This window comes from Chiloscyllium plagiosum, unplaced genomic scaffold, assembly GCF_037043375.1.
Source record: "Chiloscyllium plagiosum isolate Xiang-an unplaced genomic scaffold, Cpla_swu_hap1 HiC_scaffold_19, whole genome shotgun sequence".
Lineage (NCBI taxonomy): Eukaryota > Metazoa > Chordata > Chondrichthyes > Orectolobiformes > Hemiscylliidae > Chiloscyllium > Chiloscyllium plagiosum.
In genome coordinates, this window is record NW_028270157.1 from 69,934,154 (window position 1) to 69,951,574 (window position 17,421).

The 17,421-nt window shown below is 42.7% G+C and overlaps 1 protein-coding gene across 6 annotated transcripts in view; it reads left to right on the forward strand.

Moving 5' to 3' along the window:
• Nucleotides 1-17,421, forward strand: part of dgki (diacylglycerol kinase, iota) — a 254,803-nt gene that overhangs the window by 135,367 nt on the left and 102,015 nt on the right. For all 6 annotated transcript variants that reach the window (XM_043708940.2, XM_087997517.1, XM_043708943.2 and 3 more), the window contains 3 exons: nucleotides 3,848-3,908; nucleotides 12,737-12,850; nucleotides 15,541-15,678. In XM_043708940.2, coding sequence (XP_043564875.1) covers nucleotides 3,848-3,908; nucleotides 12,737-12,850; nucleotides 15,541-15,678 — 313 coding nt within the window. The remainder of the gene's footprint in view (nucleotides 1-3,847; nucleotides 3,909-12,736; nucleotides 12,851-15,540; nucleotides 15,679-17,421) is intronic.

Here is a 17,421-nt window from a genome sequence, read left to right on the forward strand (position 1 = left end):
TAGTGGCCTCACAGTAGGCTTGATAATGGAGAAGGAGTAAGTGGCAGAGCATTGAAGTAGTAACGAAAAGTATTAATGAGACAGAGCGGTGGACGTAATCCAAATGGACTTCAGTAAGGCGGTTGACAAGGTTCCTCATGGTAGAATGGTTAGCATGGTTAGATCACATGGAATACAGGAGACTAGCTGTTTGGATACAGAACTGGCTCGAAGGTAGAAGACAGAGGGTGGCAGTGGAGGGTTGCTTTTCAGACTGGAAGCCTGTGACCAGTGGTTTCCAACAAGGATTGGTGCTGGGTCCACTGCTTTTCGTCATTTATACAGTTGATTTAGATGTGAACATAGGAGGAGTGGTTAATAAGTTTGCAGATGACACCAAAATTGGAGATGTAATGGACAGCAAAGAAGGTTACCTCAGAGTAGAATGGAATCTTGATCAGATGGGCCAATAAGCCGAGGAGTGGCAGGTGGAGTTTAATGTAGATAAATGTGAGGTGCTGCATTTTGGGAAAGTAAATCTTAGCAGGACTTATATAGACTTAATTATAAGGTCCTTGGAAGTATTGTCGAACTAAGAGACCTTGGAGTGCAGGTTCATAGTTCCTTGAAAGTGGACTCGCAGGTAGATTAGTCAGTGCATTGAGTACAGGAGTTGGGAGGTCATGTTACAGCTGTGAGGCATTGTGAGGCCTCACATTGGTGAGGCCACTATTGGAATACTGTGAGCAATTCTGGTCTCCCTCCTATAAGAAAGATGTTGTGAAACTTGAAAGGGTTCAGAGAAGATTTGCAAGGATGTTGCCAACGTTGGAGGGTTTAAGCTATAGAGAGAGGCTGAATAGGTTGAGGCTATTTTCCCTCGAGTATTGGAGGTTGAGGGGTGAACTTATAGGGGTTTATAAAATCACGAGGGACATGGATAGGATAAATAGACAAAGTCTTTTCCTAGGAGTGGGAGAGTCCAAAATTAGAGGGCATCAGTTTAACGTGAGCAGGGAAAGATTTAAAAGGGACGTAAGGGGTAATGTTTTCATGCAGAGGGTGGTGTGTTTGTGGAATGAGCTGCCAGAGGAAGTGGTGGAGGCTGGTACAATTACAACATTTAAAAGGCATCTGGATGGGTATATGAATAGGATGGGTTTGGAGGGATTAGAGCCAAATGCTGGTAAATGGGACCAAGATATCTGGTCGGCATGGATGAGTTGGACCAAAAGGTCTGTTTCCGTGCAGTACATCCCTATGACACTATGACTCTAATTATTTTAGTTCTGATTTCACAGAAGAAGACATAAATAACTTACTAGAAATGCTAGAGAACGAAGTGTCTACAGAAGAGGAATTGAAGGAAATTAGTATTAATTAAAAGACTGGTGTTGCATAAATTAATCAGACTGAAAGCTGATAAATCCCCAGGATCCAACAATCTACTTCCCAAGTTATTAAAGGAGGTGGGAGCCGAAAATGTGTTGCTGGAACAACGTAGCAGGTCAGGCAGCATCCAGGGATCAGGAGAATCGACGTTTCGGGCATAAGCCCTTCTCCTGATCCCTGGATGCTGCCTGACCTGCTGCGCTGTTCCAGCAACACATTTTTGGCTCTGATCTCTGGCATCTGCAGACCTCACTTTCTCCTATTAAAGGATGTGACCATGGAAATAGTGGATGTGTTAGTTAGCATCTAAAATTCTGTGGATTCTGGAACAGTCTTGGCAGAAGGTGACAAATGTAACTCGCTATTTAAAAGGAAGGAGGGAGAAAGCGAGGAATTATTGACTAGTCACTGTAATGTAACTAAAAGGTAAAATGCTAGAGTCTGTTGTGAAGGATACAATAACAGAAAACTTAGAAAGTGCAAATGGCATTACTGAAAGTTAACATGAATTTATGAATGGGATATTATATTTGACTGGAGTTTTTGAGAACTTAACTAGCAAAGCAGATATGGCAGAACCAGTTGTTACTGTGTATTTGGATTTTAAAAAATTTTCATGAAATTCTGCGAAAGGGGTTAGTGTGCGCGATTTTTCGAAATCCCGAAATCCAAAAAGTTCCGAAATCTGAAAACATTTTCATCAAGCTTTTCTTCTCATTAACAATGTTGTTTGACAAGCAAACAGTTAACCCAACTCCACACCCACTCGATGCATGTCACTCAGATGCAACATGGGTGGGCGCAGCCCAGCACTGGCAGGCCTCAATTCTGTCTCAGGGCCTGTAGTTCTCACAGTGAGTCTGCTGTTAGATAAGACGTTTTAAAATGTCACTGTCAAACTGTCACTTATTCCGAAATTCAAAAAGTTTTGAATTCCGAAAATCAGCGGGTCCTGAGTGTTTCAGATAAGGATTGTGTACCTGTACTATACTGACATGTATTGGGAATTGGTCAGCAGACAGGAAATAGAGAGTATCATAGAATTCTTATGAAATGTGAACAGACCATTCAGTCCATCATGTCCACACCAATCCTCCAAACAGCATCCCACCCATTCAACCCCCCTACCCCATACTTGTAACTCTGCATTTCCTATGGCTAATCCACCTAGCTTGCAGATCCCTGGACACAATGGACAATTTAGCATGTCCAATCCACCTAACCTGCACATCTTTGGACTGTGAAAGAAACTGGAGCATAAGGAGGGAACCCACAAAGGGAATATGCAAACTCCACACAAGATGCCCGTGGCTGGAATTAAACCTCGGTCCCTGGCACTGTGAGGCAATAGTGCTAACTACTGACATGTGTGCCACCCTATTAGGAAGAAATGGGTCTTTCTTCAGAGTGGAAGATGATAACTATGGATCAGTCCTTAGGGCTCAGCTATTCACAACATATATATATAAATAATTTGGATGATGATACAGAACTAGGTGGGAGTGTGAGAGGTGAAGAGGATGTATAGGTGCTTCAAGGTGATTTAGACAATTTGAATGATTGGGAAAGTGAATGGCAAATGGAGTATAACATGGATTGTTGTCAAACTATTCACTTTGATGGAAATAGAACAGCAGAGTATTATTTAAATGGTGATAGATTGGGAAAGGCTAATGTACAGAGGAACCTGGGTGTCCTTGTATAAGAGTTACTAAAAACAAGCATACAGATTGATAAGCAGTTAGGAAGACAAGTGTCTATGTTGGCCTTTTGTTGTAAGAGATTTTGAGTACAGAGCAAAGAAGTTTTATGGAGGCTGTACAGGGCCTTAGTGAAACCATACTTGGAGTAGAGTGTGCAGTTTTGGTCTCGTTACCTAAGAGAAAATGAACGTTCCACGGAGGAAATGCAGCAAAGGTTCACCAGACTGATTTATGGAATGGCAGGCTAATTATATAAGGAGACAGTGAGTCAACTGGGTCTGTACTCACTGGAGTTTCGAAGAATGAGAGGATCTCATAGAGATAAATAACATTTTGACAGGACTGCACTGCCTGCAGCAATGATGTTCCCCCTGGCTGGGACATTCTAGAACAAGGTGCCAAAACTTCTGGATGCTGCGGAGTCCATTTAGAACAGAGTTGAGGATATTTACTTTCCTCAGAGGGAGGTGAACCTGTGGAATTCTCTACCACCAGAAGTCTATGGAAGCCAACCTACTGAATACATGTAAAAAAGAAATAGATTTCTAGGCACTAAAAATGTCAAGAGTATGGAGAGAGAACAGGAGCATGACATTGGGATAGAAGATCAACCATGAATTTGCTGAGTAGCAGAGTGGGCTCAATGGGCTGAATGGCCAAATCTTTCTGTGATGCACATTAGCTTGGGGTCAGTTGACCCTCTTGGTTTCACTGTTAATTTACAGGTCATGTGTTGCAGTGAATCACGTGAACATTTCTTGTTTCCTGAACAGCTTGGATCTATATCGCAAGGTCGCAAACCTCCGGATCCTGGCCTGTGGTGGAGATGGAACGGTTTGTAATTTTAGCAAATTAAACATTTAATCTATAGGATCAAAAAGATGTGAACCAATTTAATCTTGTGCATGCTTGCTGTAGTGTTTGCAGTTTCAGGGGCGTTACAGAAGCAGGAGTAGACTACTGGGTTCTTTGAACTTGCTCCACTTTTCAACGATCGTGGCTGATCTTATGCCTCAACACCATTTTTCTGTACTGTCCCAAATCTTTCTTATCAAGATAGTTATCAATCTCTCAAACTTACTTAAGGTTTGATTCTTAATAGCCCACAGAGTAGAAAATTCCAAAGATTTACCATTCTGGATGAAAAGACTTGCTCCTCATCTCAGTCCTAAACAGCCTGCCTCTGATTCTGAAGTGTGCCCACTGCTTCTAAACACCCACAACCAAAGGGAAAACATCCTTCCTGTACCTACCCTGTCAAATCCAGTAAATATTTCGTAGATTTCAATGAAATCACCTCATATTTTTCTAAACTCCAGAGTCTCTTGTGCAGGAGAGTCCTGTCATCCTGGGAACCAGTCTAGTGAATTTCTGCTACACCCTCTCTGTGACAAAGACTTGAGGTTTTGGGTGAATTTTGCCCTCTGATTTTTCTTCCTGGGTGTGTCTAGAAACCTGGCCCCGCTGAACAGAATTAATAGATCTAAGAGTCGGATGTGTGGTGAATTCATTTGTTTAGGAGTCGTGGAACTAACCTCAGTGCCCACTGTGCTGGTCTGTGATTTGATACTACCAAAATTCTTGCAGGCCTCAATGGGATTTAAGTAGGAAAGAGGAGCTAGAGGAGTCAAGAACCAGGGAGCACAGTCTCAGAGTTGGAGCAAAGCCATTTCAGACTGAGATTAGGAGGAATTGTTTTCACTCAGAGGCGAATGAATCTTTGGAATTCTTTACCCTTGAGAGGTGTGTAGGAGCAATCATGTTCAAGACAAAGATTGATAGATTTTTAGCCAAAAAGTATTAAGTGATGTGAGGATAGTCTGGAATGTGTTGTTGAGGCAGAGTGGTGGGAAGTGTTTGCTGGGATTTCCTGTGTCCAGTGTTCAATGGAGTCACCCAACATAAGAGAAAATGTGCGGAAAAAAGCATGGTAAACTTCACTATCTGGTTAACATTAATGCAGAGCAAAAAAAACATCATCACCTGTCTGACGTCCCTTTGCCACAATTTCACTAATTTCAGGTAAACTCTAGAATTAGGTTTAAACTATGCCAGAGATAGGGCACTACATTTGTCTTATCAGCCCTCAAATAGGCCATTTGTCCTAAACATTAAGTTAAGTAATGGCTGGCGCGGATTCCTAACTTCAGTTACCAATCTCTGTCTGCTCCACATATCTGGATACCTTTACTGAATAAATATTTATTGATTTAAGTCACGAAAACCTCAGGCAGTTTGGAAACGGTAGATTGTTGGAGGAAAGATTCCATCCTGTGTATGAGAAACTACTTCCTAATCATAATTTAAAAATAAAAGGTCACCCTTTAAAACAGAGATGAGGAGAAAGAAAATTCTCTCAGGTAGTTTTTGTAATTTGTTTTGTTTAATGTGCACTATTAGAGTTAGAAAAATAAATTGATATTTTTCTTTAAATAGTGGAATTTGGAAGTTCTCTGTCACTCACATTTTAACAGATTACGAGACGAGGCAAGCTTTTTTTGGGACTTTGGTTTAATTAATAGAGGAGTTCGACCTGCGGGGTCTTAAAAGTTTGGACAAATTTGAACAGACTTGGGGTAAGAAAGGTCCCAGTAGATTTAAACACTTGGTGATTAATGTTCCAGATCTTTAAATAAAACTTAGGTGAGAAAATGTGTTTAATTGCAGTTACTTGTAGTTGATTAAATTAAAAGTGAGGGAAGTGGCACTTAACATTGCTAAAGAGGTTCTGGGGTTTGGAGCACTGGGCTAATGGTAAAATTCTTGGCAGTGTCAATGAACAGAGATGTTGGTGTCCAGGTGCATAAATCCCTGAAAGTTGCCACTCAGGTTGATAAGGTTGTTAAGGCGGCATATGGTGTGTTGACGTTTATTGGTCAGGGATTGAGTTTTGGAGCCACAAAGTCATGCTTCAGCTGTACAAGACACTGGTAAGGCCACACCTAGAGTATTGCGTACAGTTCTGGTCACCGCATTAATAGGAAGGATGTGGAACCTTTGGAAAGGGTTCAGAAGAGCTTTACTGGGATGTTGCCTCATATGGAAGGAAGGTCTTATGAGGAAAGGCGGAGGGAATGGAGGCGGTTTTCATTGGAGAGAAGGTTGAGAGGTAACTTGGTTGAGACATAAGATAATCAGAGGGTTAGATAGGTTGGACGGAGAGCCTTTTTCCTTGGTGAAGGCTAACATGAGGGGACAGATATCAACGGTGGTTTCTTTACTCAGTAGTAGGGGCGTGGAACAGCCTGCCTGCGTCAGTAGTAGATTCGCTGACATTAAGGGCATTTAAATGGGCATTGGACATGCATATATATATGTATAATTAATGGAATAGTGTAGGTTAGATGGACATCAGATTAATTTCACAGGTCGGCGCAACATTGAGGGCCAAGGAGACTGTACTGCGCTGTAACGTCATATGTTCAATCACTAATGCTCTGCTCTTCTCCCCCCTTCCCTACTGAGCAGCAGGCACAGACTCTGCCAGAGATCTATACCCCATGTCTTACCCCTGGTAAGTCATCTCCTCCAACAGTATCCGAAACCTATACTTGTTATTGAGGGAACGGCTGCAATGGATCCCTGCACTGTCTGCCGGTTTCCATCCCTGGCCTGTAACCCATCTGTCTTTTTCTTGTACCGGAGGTGTGACTACCTCCCTGTAACTCTTATCAATAACCCCCTCTGCCTCCTGAATGACTTGAAGTTTATCCAGCTCCAGTTCCCTAACACAATTTTTGAGGAGCTGGAGCTGCAATTGGGTGCACCTCCTGCAGATGAAGTCAGCAGGGACACTAGTGGTGACCCTTACCTCCCACATTCTGGAGGGGAAACATTCAACTGCCCTAATCTCCATTAAACACTATTCCAAATGCCCAAAGAGATTATTGAAAAATAAAATTACCTTACCAATCTGGCACATGGAACTGTTTTTAGTTAAAGGAGGAGGATGGGTAGGAGACACTACTTAAGTAAAAAGTAGTGCGTAAAGAACTTTCCACGCATTTTTCCCCTCTCACTTTGAACTGGTGACCCTTAGTAATTGAGTCTCCCACTCTCAGAAAAAGCTTCCCGCTATCCTCTGTCTATACCCGTCAGGATTTTGTAGACCTCAATCAGGTTCCCACTCAACCTTTCTAATGAAAATAATCCTAATCTACTCAACCTCTCTTCATAGCTGGCACCCTCCGTACTAGGTAACATCCTGGTGAACCTCCTCTGCACCCTCCCCAAAGCATCCACATCTTTTTGTTAATGTGGCAAAGAACTGTACACAGTATTCCAAATGTGACTGAACCAGTGTCTTATACAACTATAAAAAAACCTACTAACTCTTGTACTCAGTACCCCATCCAATGAAGGAAGGAAAGCATGCCGTATGCCTTCTTTACCATTCTATCGACCTGTGTTGCCACCTTCAGGGAACAGTGAACCTGAACACCCAGATCCCTCTGTACCTTTCCATTTACTATAAAGTTCACTCTTGAATTGGATCTTACAAAAATGCATAAGCTTCATCTGCCATTTCTCTGCCCAACTCTCCCAATCTATCTATATTCTGCTGTATTCTCTAACAGTCCCCTTTAATATCTGCTACTCCAATCTTAGTGTCATCTGCAAACTTTGCTAATCAGGAGGAGAAAGCGAGAACTGCAGATGCTGGATAATCGGTCAAGAGTGTGGTGCTGGAAAAGCACAGCAGGTCAGGCAGCATTCAAGAAGCAGGAGAATAGACATTTCAGGCATAAGCCCTTCATCAGGAATGAGGCTTGTGTGCTGGGGGGCTGAGAGAGATAAATGGGAGTGGGGTGGGGCTGGGGGTGAAGGTAGCTGAGAATGCAATAGGTAGATGAAGGTGGGGGAGAAGGTGATAGGTCAGAGAAGAAAGAAGGTGGAGCAGATAGATGGAAGAGAACGGACAGTGCAGAGTTGGAGGCTTGGGACTGGGATAAGGTTGGGGGAGTGGCATTGAGGGGAAATGAGGAAACTGGTGAAATCCACATTAGTCCCATGTGGTTGAAGGGTTCCAAGGTGGAAGAGGAGTCATTCTTCCCACAGGCGTCAGGTGGTTAAGGTTTGGCAATGGAGGTGGCCTAGGACCTACCTGTCCTTGGTGGAGTGGGAGGGGGAGTTTCATCTACATATTGCATTATCAGCTGTATCCATTACACCCAATGTGGTCTCCTCTACACTGGGGAGAGGGGACATCAACTTGTGAATCGTTTCAGAGAATATCTCTGGGACACCCACAAACCCCACTGCCCTGTGGCTGAACACTTCAACTCCTCCCGCTCCACCAAGGACATGCAGGTCCTGGGCCTCCATCGCCAAACCTTAACGACCTGACAACTGGAGGAAGAGTGAGTCATCTTCCACCTTGGGACCCTGCAACCACATGGGATTAATGTGGATCTCACTAGTTTCCTCATTTCCTCTCCCCCACTCCACCCTATCCCAGTCCTAAGCCTCCAACTTGGCACCACCCTCTTTGCCTGCCCATCATCTTTCCCATCTATCCACTCATCCTCCTCTCTGACCTATCACCTCCCGCACAACCATCTACCTATTGCATTCCCAGCTACCTACCTCCTAGCCCCACCCCTCCCATTTATCTCTCAGCTCCCCAGCCCACAAGCCTCATTCCTGATGAAGGCAATATGCCCGAAACATCGATTCTCCTGCTCCTCGGATGCTGTCTGACCTGTTGTGCTTTTCCAGCACCACACAAAACCTACTAATAAAACACCTATACCTTCCTCCAAATCATTTATGTTTATCACAAACAACAGTGGTCCTAGCATAGATCATTGTGTAACATGACTGGTCGCATTTCTTCATTTTAGGAAGCTCCCTTCCACTACTTTTGTCTCCTGTTGCGCAACCAGTTTTTTATCCATCTAGCTAGTACATCCTGGACCCCATTGACTTCACTTTCTCTATCAGCCTACCATGGATAGCCTTATCAAATGCCTTACTGAAGTCCATGTAAATAACATCTACAGCCCTCCCCATATCAATCAACTTAAGTTGGTAAGTCATGACCGTCGCTGCACAAAACCATGTTGCCTATCACTGATAAGCCTATTTTCTTCCGAATGGGAATAGATCCTAACCCTCAATATCTTCTCCAGCAGCTTCCCTACTACTGACATCAGGCTCACTGGTCTATAATTACCCAGATTATCCCTGCTACCCTTCTTAAACAAGGGGACAAGATTAGCAATTCCCCAGTCCTCTGTTCAAAGATGCTGGAAAGATATCTGTTAAGGCCCCAGCTACTTCCTCCCTTACTTACGTCAGTATTCTGGGATAGATCACATCCAGACCTGGGGACTTGTCCACCTTAATGCCTTTTAGAACACCCAACACTTCCTCCCTCCTTATGCCAACTTGATCTGGAATAATCAGGCATCTATCCCTAACCTCAATATCCATGTCCCTCTTCTTGGTGAATAACAATGCAAAGTACTCATTAAGAATCTCACCGATTTCCTCAGACTCCATGCATAACTTCCCTCCTTTGTCCTTGAGTGGGCCAACCCACTTGTTCCTTACATATGAATAAAAGGCTTTGGGATTTTTCTTAACCCTGTTTGCTAAACATATCTCATGACCCCTCTTAATTCCTCACTTCAGATTGGTCCTACACTCCTGATATTCTTTCAGACCTTCATCAGTCTTCAGTCATAGAGATGTACAGCACGGAAACAGACCCTTCAGTGCAACTCGTCCATACTGACCAGATATCCCAACCTCAACTTAGTCCCACACCTCTCCAAACTCTTCCTATTCATATACCCATCAAAATGCCTCTTAAATGTTGCCATTGTACTAGCCTCCACCACTTCCTCTGGCAGCTCATCCCATATACATACCACCCTCTGCATGAAAAAGTTGCCCCTTAGGTCTCTTTTATATCTTTCCCCTCTCACCCTAAACCTATGCCCTCTAGTTCTGGACTTCCTCACCCCAGGGAAAAGACTTTGCCTATTTAACCTCTGCATGCCCCTCAAATTTTGTAAACCTGTATATAAAAAGGAGAAAGTGAGAACTGCAGATGCTGGAGATCAGAGCTGAAAAATGTGTTGCTGGAAAAGCGCAGCAGGTCAGGCAGCATCCAAGGAGCAGGAGAATCGACATTTCGGGCACAAGCCCGAAAGGCTTATGCCCAAAACGTCGATTCTCCTGCTCCATGGATGCTGCCTGACCTGCTGCGCTTTTCAAGCAACACGTTTTTAAACCTGTATAAGGTCATCCCTCAACCTCTGAGGCTCCAGGAAAAACAGCCCCCAGCTTGTTCAGCCTCTCCCTATAGCTCAAATTCTCTTCCCCTGGCAACATCCTTGTAAATCGTTTCTGAACCCTTTCAAGTTTCACAATATCTTTCTGATAGGAAGGAGACCAGAATTGCACACAATATTCCAGCAGCGGTCTAACTAACGCCTTGTACAGCCGCAACATGACCTCTCAACTCCTGTACCCAATATTCTGACCAATAAAGGAAAGCATACCAAACACCTTCTTCACTATCCTATTTACCTGCAACTCTACCTTCAAGGAGTTATGAACCTGCACTCCAAGGTCTCTTTGAGACGTTATGAATGCTTCCTTTTTCCTCTTAGCTAGTCTCACAGTTTCACCTGTCATCTATGATTCCCTAATCTTGCCATTTCTATCCCTCATTTTCACAGGAACATGTCTTTCCTGCACTCTAATCAACCTCTGTTTAAAAGTCTCTCACATATCAAATTGGATTTACCTTCAAACAGTTGCTCCCAATCTACATAATAGATTGCCAATGGCTCATTGCTGGAATCAATCATTGGAATCAGTATAATCTGTTCCCCCTGAGTCTCAATACATTATTCCTAGCATAAGATAATGTTTCACAGCCTGACTTGGAATTTTAAGCTCCCTCAAAACTTGTTACAGTACTATCGCTATAAACTTGATGAATCTTTATCTTTCAATGGTAAGATAAAAATTTGCATTTAATTCCTTAGCTACCAATTCCATTCCTGAACTGTCTGAGGCTAAACCAGACTGTTTGCAATCTTATTTGATTGCAGGATGAGCTATTGACCACATATTAAGAATACCTGTTTCCACCTAGTACCCACCTCTGCCCCTTCCTCAGCTTACCTATTGCAGAAGCCCTCATATATGTCCTTCTTACCTCCCGTCTCGACTTTTCTACATACTCCTAGCTTGCCTCCCACATTCTACTTTTGTTTCCTGCGGCTCGATTTGCAACAAGTCCCATTCCTCTGTGCTCACTGACACAGATCAGCTCTCAGACAGGAAAAGCCTTGCATTTTGTTTTCAAATTCACTGTGGCCTCTCCTTATCTTGTGATATCCTCCAATCCCTCAACCTTCTTGACTCGTCTAATTCTAGCTTCTCCACCATCTCTAGTCAGGGCCTTGTTTTTTTAATAAAGCAGCATCTCTGCCTCTGATTCACAAACTCCACCGATTAAAGATAGCTGCATAATGCAGCCAAGTAGGCTGATTATCATCCTACAAATCCATCTAACATATGCCAATAGCAGGCATAAGAGCAGAGAGATGGGAAAATATTGGAGTTTCTACCATCACTGTCCTTAGTTCTACATTTCAACATGCACGTGGCAATGGCAACTCGGACTTCCTGAGTGAACTGGAGCATTCCAGCACGAAACATCCCTGATTTTAGTTTCTCCACCATTGGTGACTGTGCCTTGTGGCCTACATCGCAAACTCTTGAATTCCCTCCCAAAGCCCCTTTGTCTCTTAAGCTCTCTTTTTATCTTTATTTAAGCCAGTACCTGTTTGACCAAGATATGGCCATCTGTTTAATATCTTCCTCTGTGGCATTTGTTTTGCTTTATAATGTGCCTGTGGAGTACATTGAGTTACTTTGTTAAACTAAAGTTGTTACTTTCTTGAGCAGTGCCTTTGGATAAATGACCTCACATTCACAGATGGAACAGGTACTATGTGGAACATGTAGGATCCCACTAAAGCATAGCTATAGTGACTGAAAGGAGTGAGGTTCACTTGGCAGGATTGTGTCTGTTGGGAAATCATCCTTCAAGTTGCAGAAAGACATGTGTGACTTCAGACTGGTGAGCAGGATCCTTTATTCACCATTTACACCACATACGTTAATGAGAAGGAGACAGCAATCCTAGAACCCTGATGGCTCTGGTTTCAAATATCCACATCTACATCTGCATCAATATGACTGATGTTGACTATTTATTAGTATATTAGCACTTGACCATTATTGTACAGTTTTAAGGAGGATCTTTAAAAGAACAAGAGAATCCTCACCCAGTAGACATCTTGAGTCCTACAGAATTAACTTGTCAATTCAGCCCAAATTAGTGTCAAGTTGGGCTCAATTCATAATACTGGTGCACACCCACTGAGAACCGGATTGAGACTCACAGAAGTGCACGCTCAGTGAAAATTATTTCTTCATTTTATTTCTTCACTCTTCTGGTTCTGGTTGAGAACAGAATATAAGATCTGAGCAGAGCTTTGAGGTAAAAACTTTAGAGAGGCAAGCTTATACTGCAAAATGTTTCTTGATTTGACATGCATGACGATGACAGTCATTGAGGCTGAACATCTTTATTTCGACTGGTGATTTCATTTTTAAAAAAATATTCTGTCCAGGTGGGCTGGATTCTTTCCCTGTTGGATGAACTACAACTGAATCCCCAGCCTCCAGTCGCGGTGCTTCCACTTGGTACAGGAAACGACCTGGCTCGTACCCTCAACTGGGGAGGGGTAGGTACATCCTTCAACAGTTCCACCTGAAAGATAGAGAATGGTGTGTGGTATAGCCTGGCTGTCAAAGCGATGGTGTAAAGTATGAAGGGGACCCTGAATAACAGTGAAAAAAGGTCTAGAACTTCCTTTGTAATGACTTTGACGGGCTGTTATAAGGGGTTGCCTACCGAGAATGATTGAGGAATATTTAATAACAATTTCTCAAAGGAAATTGAATGAATACTTGAAGGTGAAAACATTTGTAGAGTTAGAGGACAAAACTGGTGGGGCCAATAATTAGATCTGTTTAAGATCAATCAGGTCATTAGTGAAGAGATAGTGGTGTCGTAGTAATGTCATTGGACTGGTAATAATATTACCATTATGGGTTAGGGTTAGGGAAGAAATGGCCTAGTAGTTTATCGCTAGACTATTGATCCAGAGAGACAGGTAACCCAGATTTTGAATTCAATAATAATCTGGAATTAAGAGTTTAATGTTATTGATTGTTGTGGAGAAAACCCATCAGGTTCACTACTGTTCCTCGGTTATTAATGCAGATGTTGCTGTTGTGCCATCAGCGCTCCAGATTCCGTGCCTTAATTGTACATTCTTGGGTCTTTATCGGAAAGAAACCCTCCAGCGTATTTTTGCTCTTTCTGGCTGTGGGTTTATCAATGTTTTCTTTTCATTTCTGATAGGAAATTTCATGCAGGCCACTGAAAGGAGGGAGGAAGTCTCTAGTGTCTCTAGTGAAACCGTGGGGTTCAAATATCATTGGACTGAATCTATGCGGCACTTGCTCAAAGATTGATATATCCTTCCTGTGGTATGATGCCTAAAGGAACTGGACATTTGGGCATACAAGTCAACCTTGAAGCTTGAAAGCCAACATTCTTAATTATCCTTGATCTGAGCAGCTTGCTGGGCTATAAAGAATCACCCACATTGCTGCAGGTCTGGAGTCCCGTGTAGGGCATGTAAGGATGACAGATTTCCTTTTATAAAGCATATGAATGAACTTGATGGGTCTAAACAACAATCAATAGTGGCTTTATGGCTACCTTAAGGCTAGCATTTCAATTCCAGATTTTTATTGAGTTCACATTTTACTTTCTGCTATGGTGGGATTTGAACCCATGACTCCAGATCTTAACCACTACACCATCATCTTCCCCTTATAAGCTGAATGTATGCATAAATAAGATCTTTAGGCCTGACAAATGAGGTCAGCATGTATGCTGGGTTGATTTATATGCAGGAACATAGGGTAGTCACAATACACCAGGTGTAGTCTAACTTTAATAACTAGAGCGTGACTTCTACCCCCCTACTTCTTGTCCTCTATATATAAAAAAGAGTATTCCATTAGCCTTTTTGATTATTTTCTATACTCCTTGCGTGGGAAGCAATCAGCAACCTAGGTAGGCGTATCTCGTCTTCCCAGCTTGCAGTAGTAATCACCCATTAGATTAGATTAGATTAGATTAGATTAATTACAGTGTGGAAACAGGCCTTTCGGCCCAACAAGTCCACACCGCCCCGCCGAAGCGCAACCCACCCATACCCCTACATTTACCCCTTACCTAATACTAGGGGCAATTTAGCATGGTCAATTCACCTAACCTGCACATCTTTGGACTGTGGGAGGAAACCGGAGCACCCGGAGGAAACCCACGCAGGCACGGGGAGAACGTGCAAATTCCACACAGTCAGTCGCCTGAGGCGGGAATTGAACCCAGGTCTCTGGCGCTGTGAGGCAGCAGTGCTAACCACTGTGCCACCGTGCCGCCCAAATGTTGAGTTACAAATGTGATTCACTTCCATCTGTGAAGCTGTCAAAAATAAACTCTGCGGCTCTTGTTTCAATCGTTTATAAACGATTTCAAGGATGGGCAACAAATGCTAGCCTAGTCAACGATGCCTGCATCCTATGAACAAATATGAAAAATTTCACGCAACATTTCCAGTACCTCCATACATTGGCACCTCATTCCAGTTGGTATCTAAATGCATAATGGGAAAAAGTTTGAGTTCTAGAGTCATAGAGATATATGGCACGGAAACAGACCCTTCTGTTCAATTCGTCCATGCCAACCAGATATCCTAGCCTAAAATCTAGTCCCATTTGCCAGCACTTGGCCCATATTCCTCTAAACCCTTCCTATTCATTTACCAATCCAGATGCCTTTTAAATGCTGTAATTCTAACAGCCTCCACCACTTCCTCAGTCAGCTCATTCCATACACGCACTGGCCTCTGTGAAAATGTTGCCCCTTAGGTCCCTTTTTGTATCTTTCCCCTCTCACCTTGAACCTAAGCCCTCTAGTTCTGGACTCCCCCACCCCAGGGAAAAGATCTTGTCTATTTATCCTATCCACGCCCCTCATGATTTTATAAACCTCTATAAGGTCACCCCTCAGCTCCAGGGAAAACAGCCCCAGCCTAATCAGCCTCTCCCTATAGCTCAAATCCACCAACCCTGGCAGCATCCTTGGAAATCTTTTCTGAACCCTTTCAAGTTTCACAACATCCTTGTGTTTGGTTTGACAGGATAAATAAAGCACTGTACCTGTTCCTTGACTTTGTTCCTGGTATTTGGCTGTGAACTCTCACATTGCCATTCTCATAACAGACATTTATCTAAGTTTGCAGCATTGACTGAGGCACTTGGGGAGATGATACAGTTAGTTCTTTCTATGTCACAGGGGTACACAGATGAACCAGTCTCAAAGATTCTCTGCCATGTAGAGGAGGGTAATATAGTCCAACTCGACCGCTGGAACATCCACCTTCAGAATAACCTCCAGCTCAACCAAGATGATGCTGAAGAAGGCACTCAGAAGGTAACTGCAGCTGCTAGCTTTACTGACATTTTTACAAATCTCTACCATTTTCTGTAAGATTCTTTTGAGGGTTAGGGTTTTTGTTTGAGTGTTGTGATGTTTTGTTTGTGACAAAACTGAGGACAGTGCAGAACAGCACCAATGTGGAATAAAATGCAAACAAAGCTGAAGTAACTGGTATCGAGCTGATAACCAAGTTTGGATTTTACAGCCTATGCATTCTAGGCAGTAAGAAGCCTTGTGTTTAACTGCTTCTCATTCTAATTTGGCTTGTTACTTTAACCATCAGAGTGCATACACTTCAGTGGTAACAGTGTTTATTGACATTCCTTGCTACCTAATTCCTGTATTAGTTTGCTTACATTTAAATATCCTTTTGACCTTTGATGAATAGATAAGTCACAGGAAAACAAAGATGTATTTGCATGTACTCAAATTAAGCTGCATAGCATAAGTAAGAAACAGTGGAGTTAATTGTGAGGTGAAATTTTAAAGTCCAAGTCCAAGCCAGCAGCCACAGAGTTCAAACAATGTTGTGGCCTCACTAACAGCTCCTGCTGTCACAGCCCCATCTCCCCTACCCTGTCTCTCACTCTCTCTGCAAGTGGGAAAACATTTGGGAAGTGCTGCTGTAGTTTAAATAAATGCAGGCGCACAACTCAAACACATTTGTCCATTTGAATCTCTTCCCATTGTCACATTGCCTTAATTAGTTCAGTACTATTCTCATGGACACCCATGACCACATTAACCTTGTTCAAAATCATAAAGAATTGCCAGATTCAATTGCTGTCTCATTTGTGGAGGTGTCCTTTCCATATTCAAACTATTCAGACAGTAGACTTGATCATTCAAAATGTCACCACTATAATTCTGCAGCTAACTGCATGAATGTATCTGTTGCCACTATTCTAACCTTTAGATATGTTGCTCTATCAGATCAATGTCAATTTGTTACTGGATGCTAGTGTAATCTTTATGCCTGATTGGTGAATGTCTAGTTTCAACACAGACACAGGCTTTGCCAAATATTCATGCAGCAGCTAAGAAAACAGCTGGTTTGTTTTTGTGGAGGTCACCACACTTTTCCTCGGGGCTTACCTCATCTGTGCATTGCATGACAGAAGATAGCCACAATGAATCTGGAGGCAACATCAGTTGACCCAGATGGCCAGTTCTAGCAGAGGACAGAGATGCCACAGGATAGTTGATAACTACAGACCAATTGTGTAGTCAACTAGCGATCCTTTGGTAATCATATGTTTTGAAAGTGAGCAGTTGGCACATGCAGGTAAATATTTGAGGAGACAGTTTGTCCAACTGAGATATGCTTGTGATAGGGAAAGACATTGAAATTAACTTTGCAGCCCTACACATTATGCTATGATCTAAACCAAATCTACCCTTCATGTTATCTGAGTAACTTTACTTTTTGGAACCCTTGCAAAAGGAGAAGGGTGTGTAAAGATGTCCACTTGATCTAATGTGGCAAAGTTAATTGTATGCAGATTCAATACACATTTAAATCATCAGGCCTTATTTTGTGGGGTTAAAGGCCTGGTATTCAGTAGTTCAACAAATTACATGGGGACTTGCAATCCTCAAGGATGCTGCAATGGAGACCTGGTGCTCTCCAAAGCAAACAGAGTTTCTAAAACACTTCATGTGTTGGACCACAAATGAAAACAGACTTGCTTTCCTTCAGGCAGTTCTGTTGAAGAGTTTGATAAGCCATCTGTACTA